At 35.0% G+C, this 17510-nt stretch overlaps 1 protein-coding gene across 4 annotated transcripts in view; it reads right to left on the bottom strand.

The window, feature by feature from the left end:
• Window positions 1–17510, bottom strand: part of Khc-73 (Kinesin heavy chain 73) — a 734708-nt gene that overhangs the window by 9281 nt on the left and 707917 nt on the right. For all 4 annotated transcript variants that reach the window (XM_069822453.1, XM_069822454.1, XM_069822455.1 and 1 more), the window contains 5 exons: window positions 16647–16894; window positions 13202–13323; window positions 8752–9547; window positions 6723–6921; window positions 2906–3103 (listed from right to left, as the gene is read on the bottom strand). In XM_069822453.1, coding sequence (XP_069678554.1) covers window positions 2906–3103; window positions 6723–6921; window positions 8752–9547; window positions 13202–13323; window positions 16647–16894 — 1563 coding nt within the window. The remainder of the gene's footprint in view (window positions 1–2905; window positions 3104–6722; window positions 6922–8751; window positions 9548–13201; window positions 13324–16646; window positions 16895–17510) is intronic.

Genomic DNA, 17510 nt, shown 5'->3' with positions numbered 1-17510 from the left:
CTTGCTTATTTAACAACGCTGTATCAACTACAAGGTTATTTAGCGTCGATGGAATTGGTGACAGTGATATGATATCTGGCGAGATGAGGCCGAGGATTCGCCATAGATTACCTGACATTTGTCTTACAGTTGGGAAAACCCTCGGAAAAAACCCAACCAGATAATCAGACCAAGCGGGAATCGAACCTGCAACCGAGCTCAACTCCGGATTGGCAAGCAATTGCCTTAACCGTCCAAGCTACACCAGTTGCTAATACCCATTATTTTGTATAATATTTTATTTTCTACACAAATATTGCCATTTTAACGTAGTACACTCCAACCACCCCTTCAATATAGACTCCTCTATACCTGCTAATTCCGGGTAAGAGTGGCCTTATGGTGGACTACATGGAAACTACATCAGGTAAAAAGTGTACCACTTAGAAAAAATTACGTAAAATTAAATAAACTTAAATGTTGGTACTAGAATTTAATTTAATTACTAGTCTAAATATTAAGTAGTACAAAACCTCTTTTCCTACTTAGCCAATTATGTACGAACAATTTTTAGGGCATTTTTAGGGCATTTTTGAAAGATTTTTAGGTCATAAATGCATTGTTTTTAGGACATTTTTTCATGATTTATAGGTCATCAAAATCCTAGCCCTACTAATCGTGCATAATTTTACCCTTTTATAATAATTCTTCCAAATCCCGCTTTTAGTGCTTTTTTTCAGATGGAGTAAAAAATTCCATATAATAGTGAAACTTGTAATGTCACAAACGCATGGTGAAAAAAATATGTTGCTGTGACTATACTGAGGGTGACTGCACCATGAGTGCAAGAAAGAAATTTCATCCTCTACCCGAAACAAACCCTCTGGTGGGCACTGTCGGAAGTTGCACTTACAGGTACTTCCCTTTGTATGAAAGGATTTTAACACTCAAAAGACTCCCTGTCAATACATTCCTGTAATTTTTGTAAAATTTACTCATCCTTTGAATTCTGTGGAGTGTGGATTGCAAAATGGCATAATAACCTATGAAATGGATGCCTCTTTCATAATGGATGAGGATGAGGATTCCTTGAACTGCATAGAAAATGTTAGCATCCCTAGAGATGCATTTACACAGATCAACGTTTCTTTCAACTTTATGCATTCAAGCAATGGCAAAGACTGATATTTAATATTAATTAATTAAGACCTTTAAGAAGACTGCTAGATGGGGCCGAAACAGGTCTACAGAGGCCTAATTCGTGAAGGTTGATGATGATGATGATGATGACGTTCAAAACGGCGTACCATGTACTCACAAAATCTTCATGCATCTTAACTGAAGAGGCGTTTTAAATTTGATTCTTCAATATTCTTCCCAGATTGCATGCATACACGCAATGGTTTCTTCCGAGGTTTTCCCCAGTCGTGGGACTGAAGCCGGATGGTCTATGGCAAGTCCTCGGCATCAACCCCTTTGATTTGATTACCTGGTTGGGTTTTTCCGAGGTTTTCCCCAACCAAAAGGCAAATGTCGGGTAATCTTTTGGCGAATCCTCGGACCTCACCTCATCATTGTAGAAAATTACTAAATTGTAAAACTGTAAAAATTGTAAAATATTGTAAAAATTTGTAAAAATTATAATTGTAATAATGTAAAATTTTGACTTGTTCCACATCTTAAAGCTTCATTGCTCATGTAAGATCTATGGAATATAATAAATGAATGAATGAATGAGAAATTGACCCGTGTAGATGCACCTTAATAGTAGTACAAACACATGGTAAGTAACAATCAAAGATTTTTTTCATTTGAAATGAGCTCTTATTTGCATTTTGCACTAATGCACAATAAAATATGTTTCCTATGAAGTGGTGTCTAAATTGTTCTCATAAAACATTTCCTGTCCAATGCTGTCCCACATATTATGCTTGAAGGACACAGTCCCTTGACGAGCACATTAAAGGGGTTTTACTGTACATCTATATATATAATTTGAACTGGCAATGGAAATTACGGGAAAACGGTTGAACGGATTTTAATAAATGACCCCTTATTTTGAAGCTTGGAACTCAAAGTTTTTCAGAAAAATAGTAGTTTTCAGTGAAATGTCAAATTTTCAACATAATTTTCCTATTTTCCAAAATCCATCTGTCATCAGTTTTGAGAACTAGCTAATTGCGTTTCAGAATAAAACAAAACACACACTATAGTAAACAATATTACACGAAGGCCATGACCTGCAGGATTGCTGACATATTTAGAGTTAAAATTCAATTGGTTATTAAAAACTTGAAGACTCACTAAAAATAATTTACAGGTTCGATTCTGTGGTGTGCAATTTTTTGGGTACAGCTGTGTACTGGATATTAAAAACTACAAAACTTGAGATGGTTTGATGACATTATTACCATTAGAAATGAAATACTATTGTAGTTAATGCTATGATGTGACTATTTTTCATTAATTATACATGATTAATTATATGATATGAAAGTGAAACGTTTTGGGGTTATATAAGTAGATGTAGAGAATAACTTAAATTAAATTTTGATTTCTATATTTTACTGAGTGGCGGCTATATAGTATATATAGTATATGTTACTGAAAGCTATAAAACTTACGTAAGATAATAATATTATTAAAAATCAAATATTTTTATAGTTATTAATCAAGTGGGGTTGGGTCTTTTTCATATATTTAATGGCGGTGTGGTGTAGATATTTATATGCGTGGTTCTCTTCAGTATTGGCTCGAGAGAGAGTATCTTTCATTATTATGGAAGCAAATAACTTTCAGAATGTCTGGTATTCTTCATTGAAAATAAATCTGAAAAATGTTTATTTGAACGTCTAATGGACTTAGTTTGCAGCATTTGCTGCACAAGCCACTAGTATGGTATAATATGCTGAATCACTATAGCAACCTGTTGGAGCATCAAGTTCCACGCCGATCCAGGTACCACCAGCGAAGTCTGTGCCACCGATATAGGCAACAACACCAGACGAATTATATGGCCGGATAAGAACACTCTCGCCAAGCACAACCCAGTCAGGGGGCGGTGTGTCAGTCAAGCGGTGGAGATCTCGTCGAGAGCCAAACGAACTACTGCTGTCTCCTTCATCTGTTTCATTCAATTAAAAAAGTACAATTACAAAGATTTTTCAAGACTATTTCATTTCTCTGATCCATTAATACCCTAACAACAATGCACGTACAATAAAAAAAGTGTAGTAAAAACGAAAGGAAATATTATACTAAAATTTATCTTTATTCTATCATTAACATATTAGAAAAAGCCCTGAAATATAGGTTACATGGGAGTTAAATAAATACATATACATTAACATAACTAAAATATGAAATTAAAAGGGAGATAAACAGAACCCAAACAATTATAGAGGAATTAGTTTATTATATACATGTTACAAGATATATGCCAAAATTTTAAATGGAAGATTAAAACAAGAAAGTGAATTGTTCCTTTCAGAAAGCCAGAATGGGTTCAGAAAGGGCAGATTTTGCATGGATACTGCCTTCTCGATAAAACTGTTAATTGAAAAAAGACGAGAGTTTAATTTAGAAATGCATTTAGCCTTTATTGATTATATCAAAGCTTTTGATATGACCAAAAGACCTAAATTAATGGAAATTTTGCAAAAAAGGAATATAACAAATATTCTGCTTCAAAACATTTGCAATATTTACACTAACAATAAAATAAATATCAAATTTAATAATTTTACTTCTAACTATAGATCCATAAATCAAGGAGTACAACAATGTTGCCCATTGTCACCAAGTCTTTTCAATATATACATGGATGAAATAATAATAATGGTGTGAGGAGTACAAATTAGGAATTCAAATTTCAAGTTCCATAAGACTAAACACAGTTCTTTTTGCGGACGACCAAGTATTAGTTGCAAACTCCGAAGATAATTTACAGATGGGTATATTTAAACTAAATAAAATCATAGAAGAACATGGCATGAAGATTTCACCAGAAAAAACCAAAATAATGGCATTTGAAGGTACAAACCCAATCCGAAGCAAAACTGTTGTTGAGAATGTGATTTTAGAACAGATAAATTCCTTTTCATACTTAGGATGTAATAAATCTTACGAAGGAGAGAATGATGTAAGCAGAAAAGTTAACAAATCTTTACAAATATTAGGACTGCTAAACCATACCCTAAAACCAAGTTTAGTACAGAAACATTCCAGAATAAAGCTATATAAAACCCTTGCACTACCGACTCCCCTTTATGGGAGCGAAATTTGGGTTCTGAAACAAAGAGATATCAGCAGATTAAGAGCAGTTGAAATGAAATATCTGCAACGAACTGCAGGATACACACTTCTGGACCACAAGAGGAACGAGGATATACTGCAGGAACTCAACATGCAACCATTAGAAGAAAAAATTACAGAATACAGAAACAGATGGCTTGAACACATTTCTCGTATGGAAGCTGGCCGGACACCCCAAGAAATGCTAAAATACCGCCCTCAAGGACAACAACGACCTGGACGTCCACAGAAACGTCTATAGGATCCTGTATAGCTGGAACCGAAACAGGGCAACAATGGCCTAATTTCGTGCCTAGAATATGATGATGAAATATGAAATTCTTCAAATTACTGCTATCTTGTTAAGAAAAATACATTCATTTCTAGGATTGATTAAGGGGGTGATGGGTGAAATTTCTATTTTCTACATTTTTCAAGCTACGTCCTTGATTTTTTGTACACATAATCACGGTGTGATAGATAATGATGTGGTGAAGTTTCATTTCTGTGAGTGAATTATTTTCTGAGTTATTAACAGAAATATTTTGAAAAATTTGCATGAAATATGTTGCTCAAATTCTCAGAAAATGTTCTACTTTTTTTCTTCCGAGACCAGTGGCATATTTAGAGAAACATCACGCACTATTTTCCTATATTTTTACTACAAAGGGGGGGGGGATTTTTATAACCACTGAATACCTAAACATAGAAACTTTACATTGCCACTATAAATATTTCATTTTTTATTTCAAAAAGTATTAATGTAATCATAAAACCCATAGGCTATTTCGTTAACCACAGTAGATACAATCAATCAATCAATCAATCAATCAAACAATCAATCAATCTCTTAATATATCCCGCTGTTTGCTGACAACATAAAGTCAACTATAGTCCACTGTAGTCTTTTCAGTTGTTGTTTTTCACGAGAAATGAGGGGTATTTTGATTGGTGTTCATTATAGATGCCTGTTGCTAGTAGCCAGAGGTGGGGTGTAGTCAATATATACTGCAGGGCTGTGTCTTCTGCAACTGGTACTGATGATTTTAATTTACTTCTTTATATTTTACATTTTCTTTATATTTTACATTGGTGAAGAACAAAACGGTTTTCGAAAAGGCAGATCTTGAGCAGATGGATATTTTACTTTGAAGATTTTGATCGAAAAACATAGGGAATTTAATAAAGAAATTCACTTGGCTTTTATTGATTACGAAAAAGCTTTCGACTGTGTTGACAGAAATAAGCTCTTTCAAATTTTGGCAAATGATCCAGTTCCAAACGCAATTATAAGAACAATTTACGAATTATATAACCACAATATTATCAAAATTACTATTGGATCAGGACATACCAAATGGAGACCGATAAACTGTGGAGTTCGTCAAGGATGCCCCCTCTCACCACTTTTATTCAATATATACATCAACTCCATCATCAGACATTGGCGATTAACAATTCATGGAAACATCCCACTCTTCCGAAATTGTACTCTAGCTACATTATTATATGCAGACGATCAGGTTCTTTTTGCTACAAATGAAAACGAGCTGGAATACTCAATACATTACCTGAATATAATAACACAAAATTTCAATATGAAAATTTCCCCAAACAAAACAAAAAGTATGGCATTCCAAAGTAAACAGCCAGTTAGGAGTAAAATTTGCATTGGAACCCATACGTTAGAACAGGTAAACTCATTTAAATATTTAGGTTATAATTTGACATATTTACCTGTTACTGATATATCTGAAAATATTCAACATTTTAATGGAGCCTTACGAACCATAAACCAGGTTTTCACAACCACGAAAACCCAAAAACATACCAGGTTAAAAGCATATAAAGTTCTAGCAAGACCTGTCCTCTTGTATGGTAGTGAGGCCTGGACTGTCCGAAACGCAGATGTTCAATGCCTAACAACTGCGGAAATGAGATTTCTAAGGAGGACTGCCGGCTACAGCTTGCTTGACCACAAAAGGAATGAATTAATTACAAAAGAATTGAAAATTACACCTATTTATGAACATCTCAACCACTATAGACAAAAACGGCTTAACCATGTCAATAGAATGGACTGTTCCAGACTCCCAAGACAAATTCTCCGCTATATACCACATGGAAGACGATCTTTGGGACGCCCCCTGAAAAGATGGACGGAGACGTAACAGGCCACTAGGCCTAATACCTGCAAGAACGACGACGATGATGATGATGATGATGATGATGATATTTTACATTAGATAACATCAGATATTTTACATCAGATCAGATCATATCAATTACATTAGTTGATATCAGATTGGTTTTTAATTCTGACAATTAAGGTGTTCGCTTTTTCTTGACTAGCCTTGGCACTGATCCTCATTTTGTGTAACTCGTGAATTTTAAATATTACATAAGTTACAGAATTAAGTGAACATTAATGACACTGTGTCTAATCTCACCTTCATTGCCCAGTCTCTCACTGGATGAGTCGTGAGAGCCTGTCATTCCATTGTGACCAATCAGACTGGCACTGTGCAACCTTTGCTCCAATTTGAGGGCAGCTTTACTCTCTGACACGTGGGGCCGTGCCATTGGGAATGACGCACGCTGCTGGCTCGAAGCCTGGCTCTTATTTCCAGCTTTACGCCGACGCACCACCTGTATGTTGAAAATTACATTTAAATCAACTACATCTAATGCAATCTTCGTGAAGTTGCTTGTGCATCATTAATTTTTTCTTCCAATTCAATAATTTAGGTAATGTCTGACAGGAGAAGTAAACATTGCCGGCTTATCTTCAAGTTGGATGGTCTAAAGCATTCTACCCCCGCCCAATTTCAAGATAAGGATGGAATGAGACCTCTGCCATTGGTTGAATAGCAATCATGCTTCTCTTCTCCTCTGTCAGCAATGTTTACTTCTCCTGTCAGATATCATGGAACGAAATATAGTCAAAGATTGATCAATACTGAAAAAGATTAGTCAAAGATTGTTTCTTATTGCTAAAGATTTGACAAGATTTTAAAACATGTGCTTCAAGTTCACTGTAACCAACCCAGGTAGGCCTTCCTACCAAATATTAGGCCACACTATACGACATATGTAAATTCTTTGGAAAATAACTAGGTTATTACAAAACTATTAAATTTGTATTAGTTAACTGTACGGTACTCTACAACTAAGAATATTACATTCAATTGCATATTTTTTAAAACAAAATATTTACGATTAGTGTTTACTTAGGATATAGGTTAGAATCTTCTTCATTCAAAAAAATAGATGTATTGGTACATAACTCGACATGTTTGCTTTGAAATTTTCTCATAGCTACGCTACCCCGAACTCATTTCACCAGCATTATCACCTTCATCTCACTCAGACGCTAAATAACGTAAGATGTTGATAAAGCGTCGTAAAATAACCTACTAAATAAAAAAATTAAGATAATAAAATACAATATGTACTTCCTTTAACACTGTGTGTGTGTCTATATATATGAGTGTAAGAGAAGGCCTTATGGCTTTAACTCTGCCAGGTTAAATAAAGCCATTATTATTATTATTATTATTATTATTATTATTATTATTATTATTATTATTATATATATCAGTATATGTGTGTGTGTATATATATATATATATATATATATATATATATATATTTTATCCACCAGGTTGTCTTTTCGACATTTCTGGTCTTCTCTCCTGGCTGTGGCTTAATTGTAACCCACTTCTGAGGTTGGGGCACCTGGAAGGCGGAGTTACATTACCCCGATGATGTGCTAGGATGATTATGATAATGTGGTGCCAGGAGAGGTCTTAAATCTAAACTTAATCTAAATTCCAGACCATGGACGAACACAGGAAAAATTCCTGTGCTCTAACCGGGAATCGAACCTGGGATCTCATGAACTATAGCCAGAAGCTCTGACCACTAGACCATGAGGTTGGTCATATATATCAGTAGATAATCTTCTTTTCTATAAGACCTACTAATTTATTATGTGGGCACCTACATGAAATTCCACTTTCGACTTTTTTATACATGGATTTCTTATAGCAATGTTAATTCTCTATGCACTATAGTTTAAAATACATATGGTATATAGTATATATAGGCCTACGCATGACACATACACCCAATATTTGCACGATTATTGCGTAAAAAACCTGAGGGTACAATAAATAGAGAATGGAGCAAGACAGATTGTATAGGGCACGTAATTGATTTTACATTTCTGTTTCTGGTACCACGAGTGACATAACATTACAATCTTTCTCTCTTTTACCATGAACATAGACGTTTTACGTCAAAAGAAAGGAAATCACTAAATTCTTAACACACATCACAATGCAATAGAAAACTTTTGAGATATAACACCAAGAACATTAAAGGCAAAGCCAATTTTGAACAAAAAATAAAACGAAGGTCCTTAACCATAAGATAGACAACTACATTTAAGAAGCATCACAAGAAATAATGTCATACCTTGCCAGGAGGCAGACGAGTGTGAACAATTGATGTTCCTTCACAGGGTGATTCATCATCGCCAGAATTTGTGAGCGATGTGTTCACGGTCTCCGGGGACGACACTGCCTTGCTGGATATCGATTCAGTCTCTGCAAGGGCCTGCATGTCCTCCGAGGGCGTCGTGGTCGTGCCGTCACACGCTGCTATCCTCGAAGCTTCAGACTGGCTGTCTGACGTGGAGAGGCCGCAGTCCTGATTGCTGGATGCAGGTTCCTGCGTCTCTTCGGCAGGCTTCTGGAGTTCGTCACAACCTTCGTTGATAGTCTGCGGTTCCTTCACGATTGCAACCTCTTCCTCACTATAGTTATTTGTAGCTCCTAAATTACTTGTATGACTATTTGTTAAATCCAAACTTAGAGAATTCCTGTCAGGCACAGATGAAGTCGAGACTTGTGCCCTCATCAAGTTTCCTTCAGTATTTTGTGTGAGCAACGGCCTTCCTGCTGGGTCTACGTTATTGCCTACTCTCTGAACACTCTGTGACATCTCTACTTGGTTTTGAGATGAAACTTCATTACTAGATTGAATTTCGTTCTTAACTGTAGGGCCAATTCTATTGCAATTTAATTTATTAGTAAAATCTCCATCTTTATCCAAAGTTTGATTGCTGACCTCCGACACTGGTTGGAGTTGTTCTACAAGCATCATGGCCCGGTTTTCTATGTCTGGTGTTTCGTCTACGCTGATGCTTCGAATTGATATAGAATCTTCACTGGACAGATTTGTACTTGACACAGCCTGCGATCCATAACCACTGGAGTGACAGAAAGAGAATAAGTGATGTTACAGACTAATTATACATGAACTTACGTCAACCAAAGTTTCTGCTGAAAGATGATGGTGTGAAATAACTGTAAAACTTATCAACAGTGCTGAAAAATTATTGTATGAAATAACTGTAAAGCTTAGCAACAACGATGAAAAATAAATGTGTGAAATAATACAATTGTAAAACTTATCAACAATGCTGAAAAATGTATGTGTGAAAAAGCAGTAAAACTTAACAATAATGCTAAAAGATGATTGTGTAAAAATAGCTGTAAAACTTATAAACACTACTGAAAAATGACTTTGTGAAATATCAAGATTGCTGAAAGATGGTTGTGTAAAGTAATTGTAAAAACGTATCAAGATTGCTGAAAGATGGTTATGTGAAGTAATTGTAAAACGTATCAAGATTGCTGAAAGATGGTTGTGTGAAGTATTTGTAAAATGTATCAAGGTTGCTGAAAGATGGTTGTGTGAAGTAATTGTAAAACATATGAAGATTGCTGAAAGATGGTTGTGTGAAGTAATTGTAAAATGTATCAAGATTGCTGAAAGATGGTTATGTGAAGTAATTGTAAAGCGTATCAAGATTGCTGAAAGATGGTTGTGTGAAGTATTTGTAAAATGTATCAAGATTGCTGAAAGATGGTTGTGTGAAGTAATTGTAAAACATATGAAGATTGCTGAAAGATGGTTGTGTGAAGTAATTGTAAAATGTATCAAGATTGCTGAAAGATGGTTATGTGAAGTAATTGTAAAACGTATCAAGATTGCTGAAAGATGGTTGTGTGAAGTAATTGTAAAACATATGAAGATTGCTGAAAGATGGTTGTGTGAAGTATTTGTAAAATGTATCAAGATTGCTGAAAGATGGTTGTGTGAAGTAATTGTAAAACATATGAAGATTGCTGAAAGATGGTTGTGTGAAGTATTTGTAAAATGTATCAAGATTGCTGAAAGATGGTTGTGTGAAGTAATTGTAAAACGTATCAAGATTGCTGAAAGATGGTTGTGTGAAGTATTTGTAAAATGTATCAAGATTGCTGAAAGATGGTTGTGTGAAATAACAGTAAAATTTAACAATAATGCTAAAAGATGATTGTGTAAAAATAGCTGTAAAACTTATAAACACTATTGAAAAATGACTGTGTAAAATATCAGTAAAACTTAACAATGTTGAAAAATGATTGTGTGAAGTAATTGTAAAACGTATCAAGATTGCTGAAAGATGGTTGTGTGAAGTATTTCAAAACCTATTAACACTGCTGAAGGACGGTTGGGTGAAATAACTGTAAAACTTATGAACCATGCTGAAAAATAACTGTGTAAAATTAGTTTAAAGCTTATCAACAATGCTGAAAAATGAATGTGTGAAATAACTGTTAAACTTATTAACAATGCTAAAAGATGATGGTGTGAAATAACTGTAAAATTTAACAAGTTGAAAAATAGTTGGAAATTAAAGATGCGAGTACAAGATGGTGAAAGTCTGACACACAGAAAAAGGAGGAGAAAGGGAACAAACGACTAGCAGGAAGAGAAGATGAGGAGAGAAGGGAGGTAAAGGAAGAGAATAGTAGAATCCGTGGCAGTTCATGAAGAGCCAAGGCCAACCAACCAACTGCTGGCCTCACGTCCACATGTCTCAGCAGGGGTGAACGATTATCCAGCTAGTATGGGAGTATGTGTGGTCAGCACGATGATTCCCCCAGCTGAAAAATATGAGGAAGAGGAAAAAAAAAGAGATGGGGAGAAAATGGGGAAAAAATATATAAAGGAAAAGGAACAAAATGAAAAAGGAAGAAAAGGCCTGAGGAAAAGAAGAGGAAAAAGAAGACGACGTTGAGGAAGAAATGGGGGAAAATGAAAGGAAGAGGAGCAGATGAAAAAAAGAAAGGAAAGGAAGTTGAGGAGAAAAAGAGAAAAGAGAAGAAATGATGGGGAAAAAGAAAAACAAGAGGAAAAAAAGAGAAGATGATATGAAATAAAAATGACAAAGAAAGTGAAGATAAGAAGGAACAATGGAAGAGAAGATGAGGAAGGAAAGGAGAAGAAAATGAAAAAGTAAACATGAAAAGAGGAAGAGAAAAAGATGAGGAAAAAGGGTGAGAGCAAAAAGAATGGAAAAGGATGAAGAAGAAAAACAGGAAAGGGACTGAAGAAGATAAGGAAAAAAGTGAAAAATAAAAAAGAAGGAAAAGTAAAAGGATGAGGAAAAGCAAATCAAAAGGTAAAGAAAGTGAAGAAGATGAGGAGTAGAAGAGCAAAAGAAATGGATGCCTTTGTCTATTTGTTCACACTTTAGGGTCACTTTGTATAACAAAGCCAAATTATACAGCACTCAAAATTCCAAGTTATTGAGAACTAAGTTGAGGTCTGCTGCCTACCTCTATTCCTTCAAAAAATATAATCCACCGAAACCTTGGCTGGGCAGAAGAGAAGGCTTACTGGCCTTAGGTCTGGCAGATTAAATAAATAAATTATTATTATTAATTATTACCATGACTTCTGGGACACAATGCATCACACTAATGAGACTTCAGATGTATTCAGACAATTGTTCTTCCACTGACACACCTAATACACAAAATTGCTTAGCACTTGGAAGAAAGCAGATATGTTTAGTTTCCATGTGTAGAAATTGAACTGAATTTAAAATTAATTGATGAACTAGTGGACTTACTCGTGTTAAATATGTAATATTTGTCCGGCTTACAGCTGTTTCAGTGCTTCATGCACTATCATCAGAGCCTACTAGATCGCGACGCCATCTCGAACTTCTCTGCCTGTTAAGAGGGTGTGTTTTATTGTTGGAAGGTGTTGAAGTGTGGAGTCGAATAGTGTGTGTGTACTGAAATTGATCTGTGTGTTGAGGATTTGATTGGGGTGTGTTTTAGTTTGTTTGTATATTTCGTATTGTTCTAGTGTGTTGAGTTTTTGGTTCTTAGGTTGTGTGTGTGTGTAGGATTTCCATGTCTGTACTTATGTTATTGTATGTATGGTTAGTATTGGTTATGTGATCAGCGTATGTAGATGTATTGTGTCCTCTGGTTATTGCTTTAATGTGTTCTTTGTAGCGTGTTTGAAATGATCTGCCTGTCTGTCCTATGTAGAACTTGTCGCATCTATTACATGTGAGTTTGTATACACCTGTGTGGTCGTATTTATTTGTTTGTGTTTTTTGTGTGTTGAGATGTCTTTGTAGTGTGTTTTCTGTTCTGTATGCTATGTTGTATTTCTGTTTTCTGAATGAAGATGCGATCTTATGTGTGCTTTTGTTTTCATATGTTAGTGTGATGTATTTCTTGTGTTCTTGTGTTTGTGTTGTGTTTTGTGTATTTTTGTGTTCAAAATGAATTTACAATTCTTTCACTGACTGCTAGGGAGTAGTAATAAGCAATCTGATGTAAGTAGAAAAAGGAAAAGTGTATCAGAGGCAGACAACAACTCTCATTACAAATAACCCGGGAACTTTTCAGTGATGTATTACTTGGCTTTGTTATGTTTTATTTTATATCATTATCTCTCATACAAAAAAATATCACCAATATCAATTATTCCAGAAGAGAAAATCTTCACTTATAAAGGTTAGAAAGAAATTTATTATGTGAGATAAGTTATTGAAGTTAGGTATTCTTACCTTGACGTTGTGCTTGGAGTCCCCATTTTAGTGGCTTGAAGTTCAGACAGAGAGTCGAGAGTTCGTGAGCTGGGCAGTGCAGTCTTCACTAATTGGTGTTGTTTGGACTGTGGACATTCACCCTGTCAATCAATGTCACAAATGTACATTAACAGGCTATTTTATAAATTCACGTAGCATTATTACTGAACTGCTACGGAGTTCAGAAGATCATAAATTATGTTGTGATTTTGCTGTGTACTTGGCACAATGCAGAAGAATTTCTGTAAAATCAGCTTGATGACTCTAGGTTAGTTCAGAACGAAATTTAAATATTTAGTCACTATTTGTTTATCAATACATTGAGATTGATGATGCCAAATTTGAGACAGTCCAGAGCTTTGTATATCTTGGATCACTAGTTAATAGTAACAATGATATCTCAGAGGAAGTAAGTAGAAGAATACAAAGCACCAATAGGTGTTATTATGGGCTGCAAAAACAAGTTAAATCAAGATTGCTATCTCGTGGCACAAAATGTAGACTATATAAGACCCTAATAAAACCAGTGTTGACCTATGCATCAGAGACATGGCCTCTTAGTGAAAGGGATAAATTTAGATTGGCCACATTCGAAAGGAAGATATTGCGAAGGATTTTTGAACCTGTAAGGGATGGTGAAACTTGGAGAATAAGATATAACAACGAATTATACCAGCTTTATGAGTCTCCCGATATAATAACATCTATTAAGATTGCTCGTCTGAGATGGGCAGGGCATGTTAAGAGAATGGATGAATGTGAAATACCTAGGAAGGTTATGGAATATGGGATTGCTGGAGGAAGAAGAGTTGGAAGGCCAAAGCTACGATGGATGGACTGTGTTATGGACGACATTAAGAGGCTTGGAGTGAAGAACTGGTGGACGGTGGCTAAAGATCGAGACCGATGGAGAAGAAATCTTAAGGAAGCCAAGGCCCGATCCGGGCTGTAGCGCTACGGATGATGATGATTTGGTTATTAATTATTTTATAATAAAATTTGAGATTTTTAATCCTATATGAAAAAATGACTTAATATCACCTTCCCAAACATTATTAATCTCCTCTTCTTCTCCACTTCATGAATTAGGCATCTGCCTATTCCAACTTCACAGCCGATCTCGCCAACACTTTTTGGGTCTTCCAACATTTCTCACTCTCATTGGTTTGTACTCAAGAACTAATTTGGGGAATCTTTTTTTAGTAGATTATTTTACGACGCTTTATCAACAGCTTAGGTTATTTAGCGTCTGAATGAGATGAAGGTGATAATGCCGGTGAAATGAGTCCGGGATCCAGCACCGAAAGTTACCCAGCATTTGCTCATATTGGGTTGAGGGAAAACCCCGGAAAAAACCTCAACCAGGTAACTTTCCCCGACCAGGAATCGAACCCGGGCCACCTGGTTTCACGGCCAGACTTACTAACCATTACTCCACAGGTGTGGACTGGGGAATCTTGTACCTGTCATTCTATATATATATTGCAACCACTTGTCTCGGAAATCTTTTATTTCATCTTTTATGGCATAGACGTTAAGTTCGTTCTTTATCTCTTGATTTCTTAGTTGGTTAAGTCTTGTGCGTCCTTTGGTACTTCTCAGAAATCTCATTCTGTATTTTACTTTAAGATTTCTGTGTAAATATACATGTCATTGTTTTATAAAACTTTAACCTAGACATGTTTTCTAGAAATAATGCCATGGCAAACTCTTTCTCAAAAATGCTTTCAAGACAAATTGGTTTTCAAAAATGTTTCCTTGAAAGTTTTTCTTTGAAAAGCTTCCATGCTAAATAAACTGTTTTCCATAAAAATGTTTTCGTAACAAACTGTTTTTTAATAATGCTTCCATGGAAAACTGTTTTCTATAAAGCTTTCATGGCAAATTGACTTTGAAAAGTACTTTCAAAGCAATTTTCTAGAAATAATGCCATGGCAAACTTTCTGAAAAATGCTTTCAAGACAAATTGGTTTTCAAAAAATGTTTCCTTGAAAGTTTTTCTTTGAAAAGCTTCCATGCTAAATAAACTGTTTTCCAAAAAAATGTTTTCGTAACAAACTGTTTTTTAAAAATGCTTCCATGGAAAACTGTTTTCTATTAAGCTTTCATGGCAAATTGACTTTGAAAAGTACTTTCAAAGCAAACTGATTTTGAAAAAAATGTTTTGACAAACTGCTTTTAATAAGGTTCTTCATGATAACTGATTTTTAAAAGTTGTTTAAATGGAAAACTGATTTTGAGAAGTGCTTCCATACAAAACTGTTTTTTAAAAATGCTTCCATGACTAACTGTTCTTGAAAACTGCTTGCACAACAAACTCCCAATATTTTCTATGAGCAATTCTCCATACCAACCATGCCTAAAAATATTTTGAAGAATATCACTTGTAAAATATGAGAATGTTGCCAAATTCAAATTGTATTATCATTTCTCCTGCACCTTGTATAAATGCTGAATAATATTATATCTGCCATGATTCCTGTTTCTGTTTGTTTGTAAGTTGAAATGTGGTTGTTTGCTTTCGTTCTAATTCATTGCATTGATCTATTGTATTGTATTGTATTGTATTGTATTTATTAACATTCCATGGTATTCATACATTGCTTACAGCTAGAATATGGAACAAGTAAAAAAAAAACTTAAAACTATTACAAAGTCTTAATTTATAGTCACAGTCTAGTTGAAATATATACAGACGAGATTTACAATATAGTCTACTAGTACAACAGAAAGTTTTAGTATCAATTTCATGAAGTGTTATTGAATGTCATGAATTCACCTACAGAATAGAAGGCGTGAGAAATTAAGTACTTCTTTAATTTGGCCGTAAATAATTTTATGTTTTGAGTTTCATTTTTATATCAATAGGGAGGCTATTAAAAATTTTTACTGCCATATAACGCACTCCTTTTTGATAGCACGATAGACTTGCTGATGGAGTATGAAAGTCATTTTTTTGACGTGTATTTATGCTATGAACTGTTGAATTAGTTACAAAGATTTCACGATTACAGACGAGGAAGATTATTAATGAAAAGATATACTGACAAGCCATGGGGATTACTTGTAGTTTTTTAAAAATAGTCCTACACGATTCCCTAGATTTGGCACCTACTATTATTCTAATTACTCTTTTTTGTAATAGAAATATACTCTTACTATCTGTGGAATTTCCCCAGAATATTATTCCAAAACTCATTACCGAGTGGAAGTATGCAAAGTATATTGTTTTTAAGGTATTGATATTTACTATCTTTTGCATAGATCTAATAGCAAAACAAGCTGAATTTAGTTTGGGGGTAATTTCTTTAATATGATTTTTCCAATTTAACACATTATCGATTTTTAAGCCAGTATGTAAACAGTCTGTAAGTAAACAAAATCAAATCTGCAAACAGATGAACAAATATAAGTTAAAGCATACCTGATAGGATTCAAACTCTGAAAACTCTGGGTCACTGTGAGTTCCGTCAGCATCCACTTTGCCAGAGGGGACGCCACTAGTTCTGCTCGATTTCCCACTTGCCACTAGTCCCAGCGCATGGTGCTCATCATCATCTTCTTGCAGCAGTGGTGACATCTCGAGGCCAGAGTGAGAGCCAGTGCTGCTCTGTTCCTCGTGCAGTGTTGTCATTCGCAGACCCAACTTTGTGGACGCTATGTTTGGAGATGCTGTCGGAGGGGCAGAGATCAAGTTATGTCTTAACTCACTTGATGCATTAATTGAGAGCACTACTATTAAGTACTAGTCACAGAAAACAATCATGCCAATTAAGTTATTCAATCTGACAGGGAAGGAAAAACTTCAGTACTATTAAGGCAATAATTTTAACAAGCATAGTATGCCACAACAATAGCCGACACTTCTCCATATTAAATTACAGACAGGGTACCCTCAAAAATTTACTTCATGTATAGGCTTACTGTAAAATAATTAGCTTCACTTCACCTGTCATTTATTACATACAGGTCATCAATATCAAACGTAGGCTTGCATTCCAGCCAGGGTTGCCAGATCTTACGTTTTTCCTGTAAGCTTTACATTTTTTTCCCTTATATTTTATGACTTACATTTTTCTTTTTCCTGTAAGACTATTTATTCCTTTTTTTTTCTGATCCACTCACATTAAAGAATCTTATTTTAAAAGTCCTAAAATATTGTATTTATCTCGCGCCGTGGCGTCGTGGTCTAAAGCATCCTGCCTGGGACTCACGTTATGGAATGCGCGCTGGTTTGAGTCCTAATGGGGGAAGAAATTTTCTCATGAAATTTCGGCCAGTGTATGGG

This window comes from Periplaneta americana, chromosome 3 (genome assembly GCF_040183065.1).
Source record: "Periplaneta americana isolate PAMFEO1 chromosome 3, P.americana_PAMFEO1_priV1, whole genome shotgun sequence".
NCBI classification, from domain to species: domain Eukaryota; kingdom Metazoa; phylum Arthropoda; class Insecta; order Blattodea; family Blattidae; genus Periplaneta; species Periplaneta americana.
This window is presented reverse-complemented; position numbering and strand designations above follow the sequence as displayed.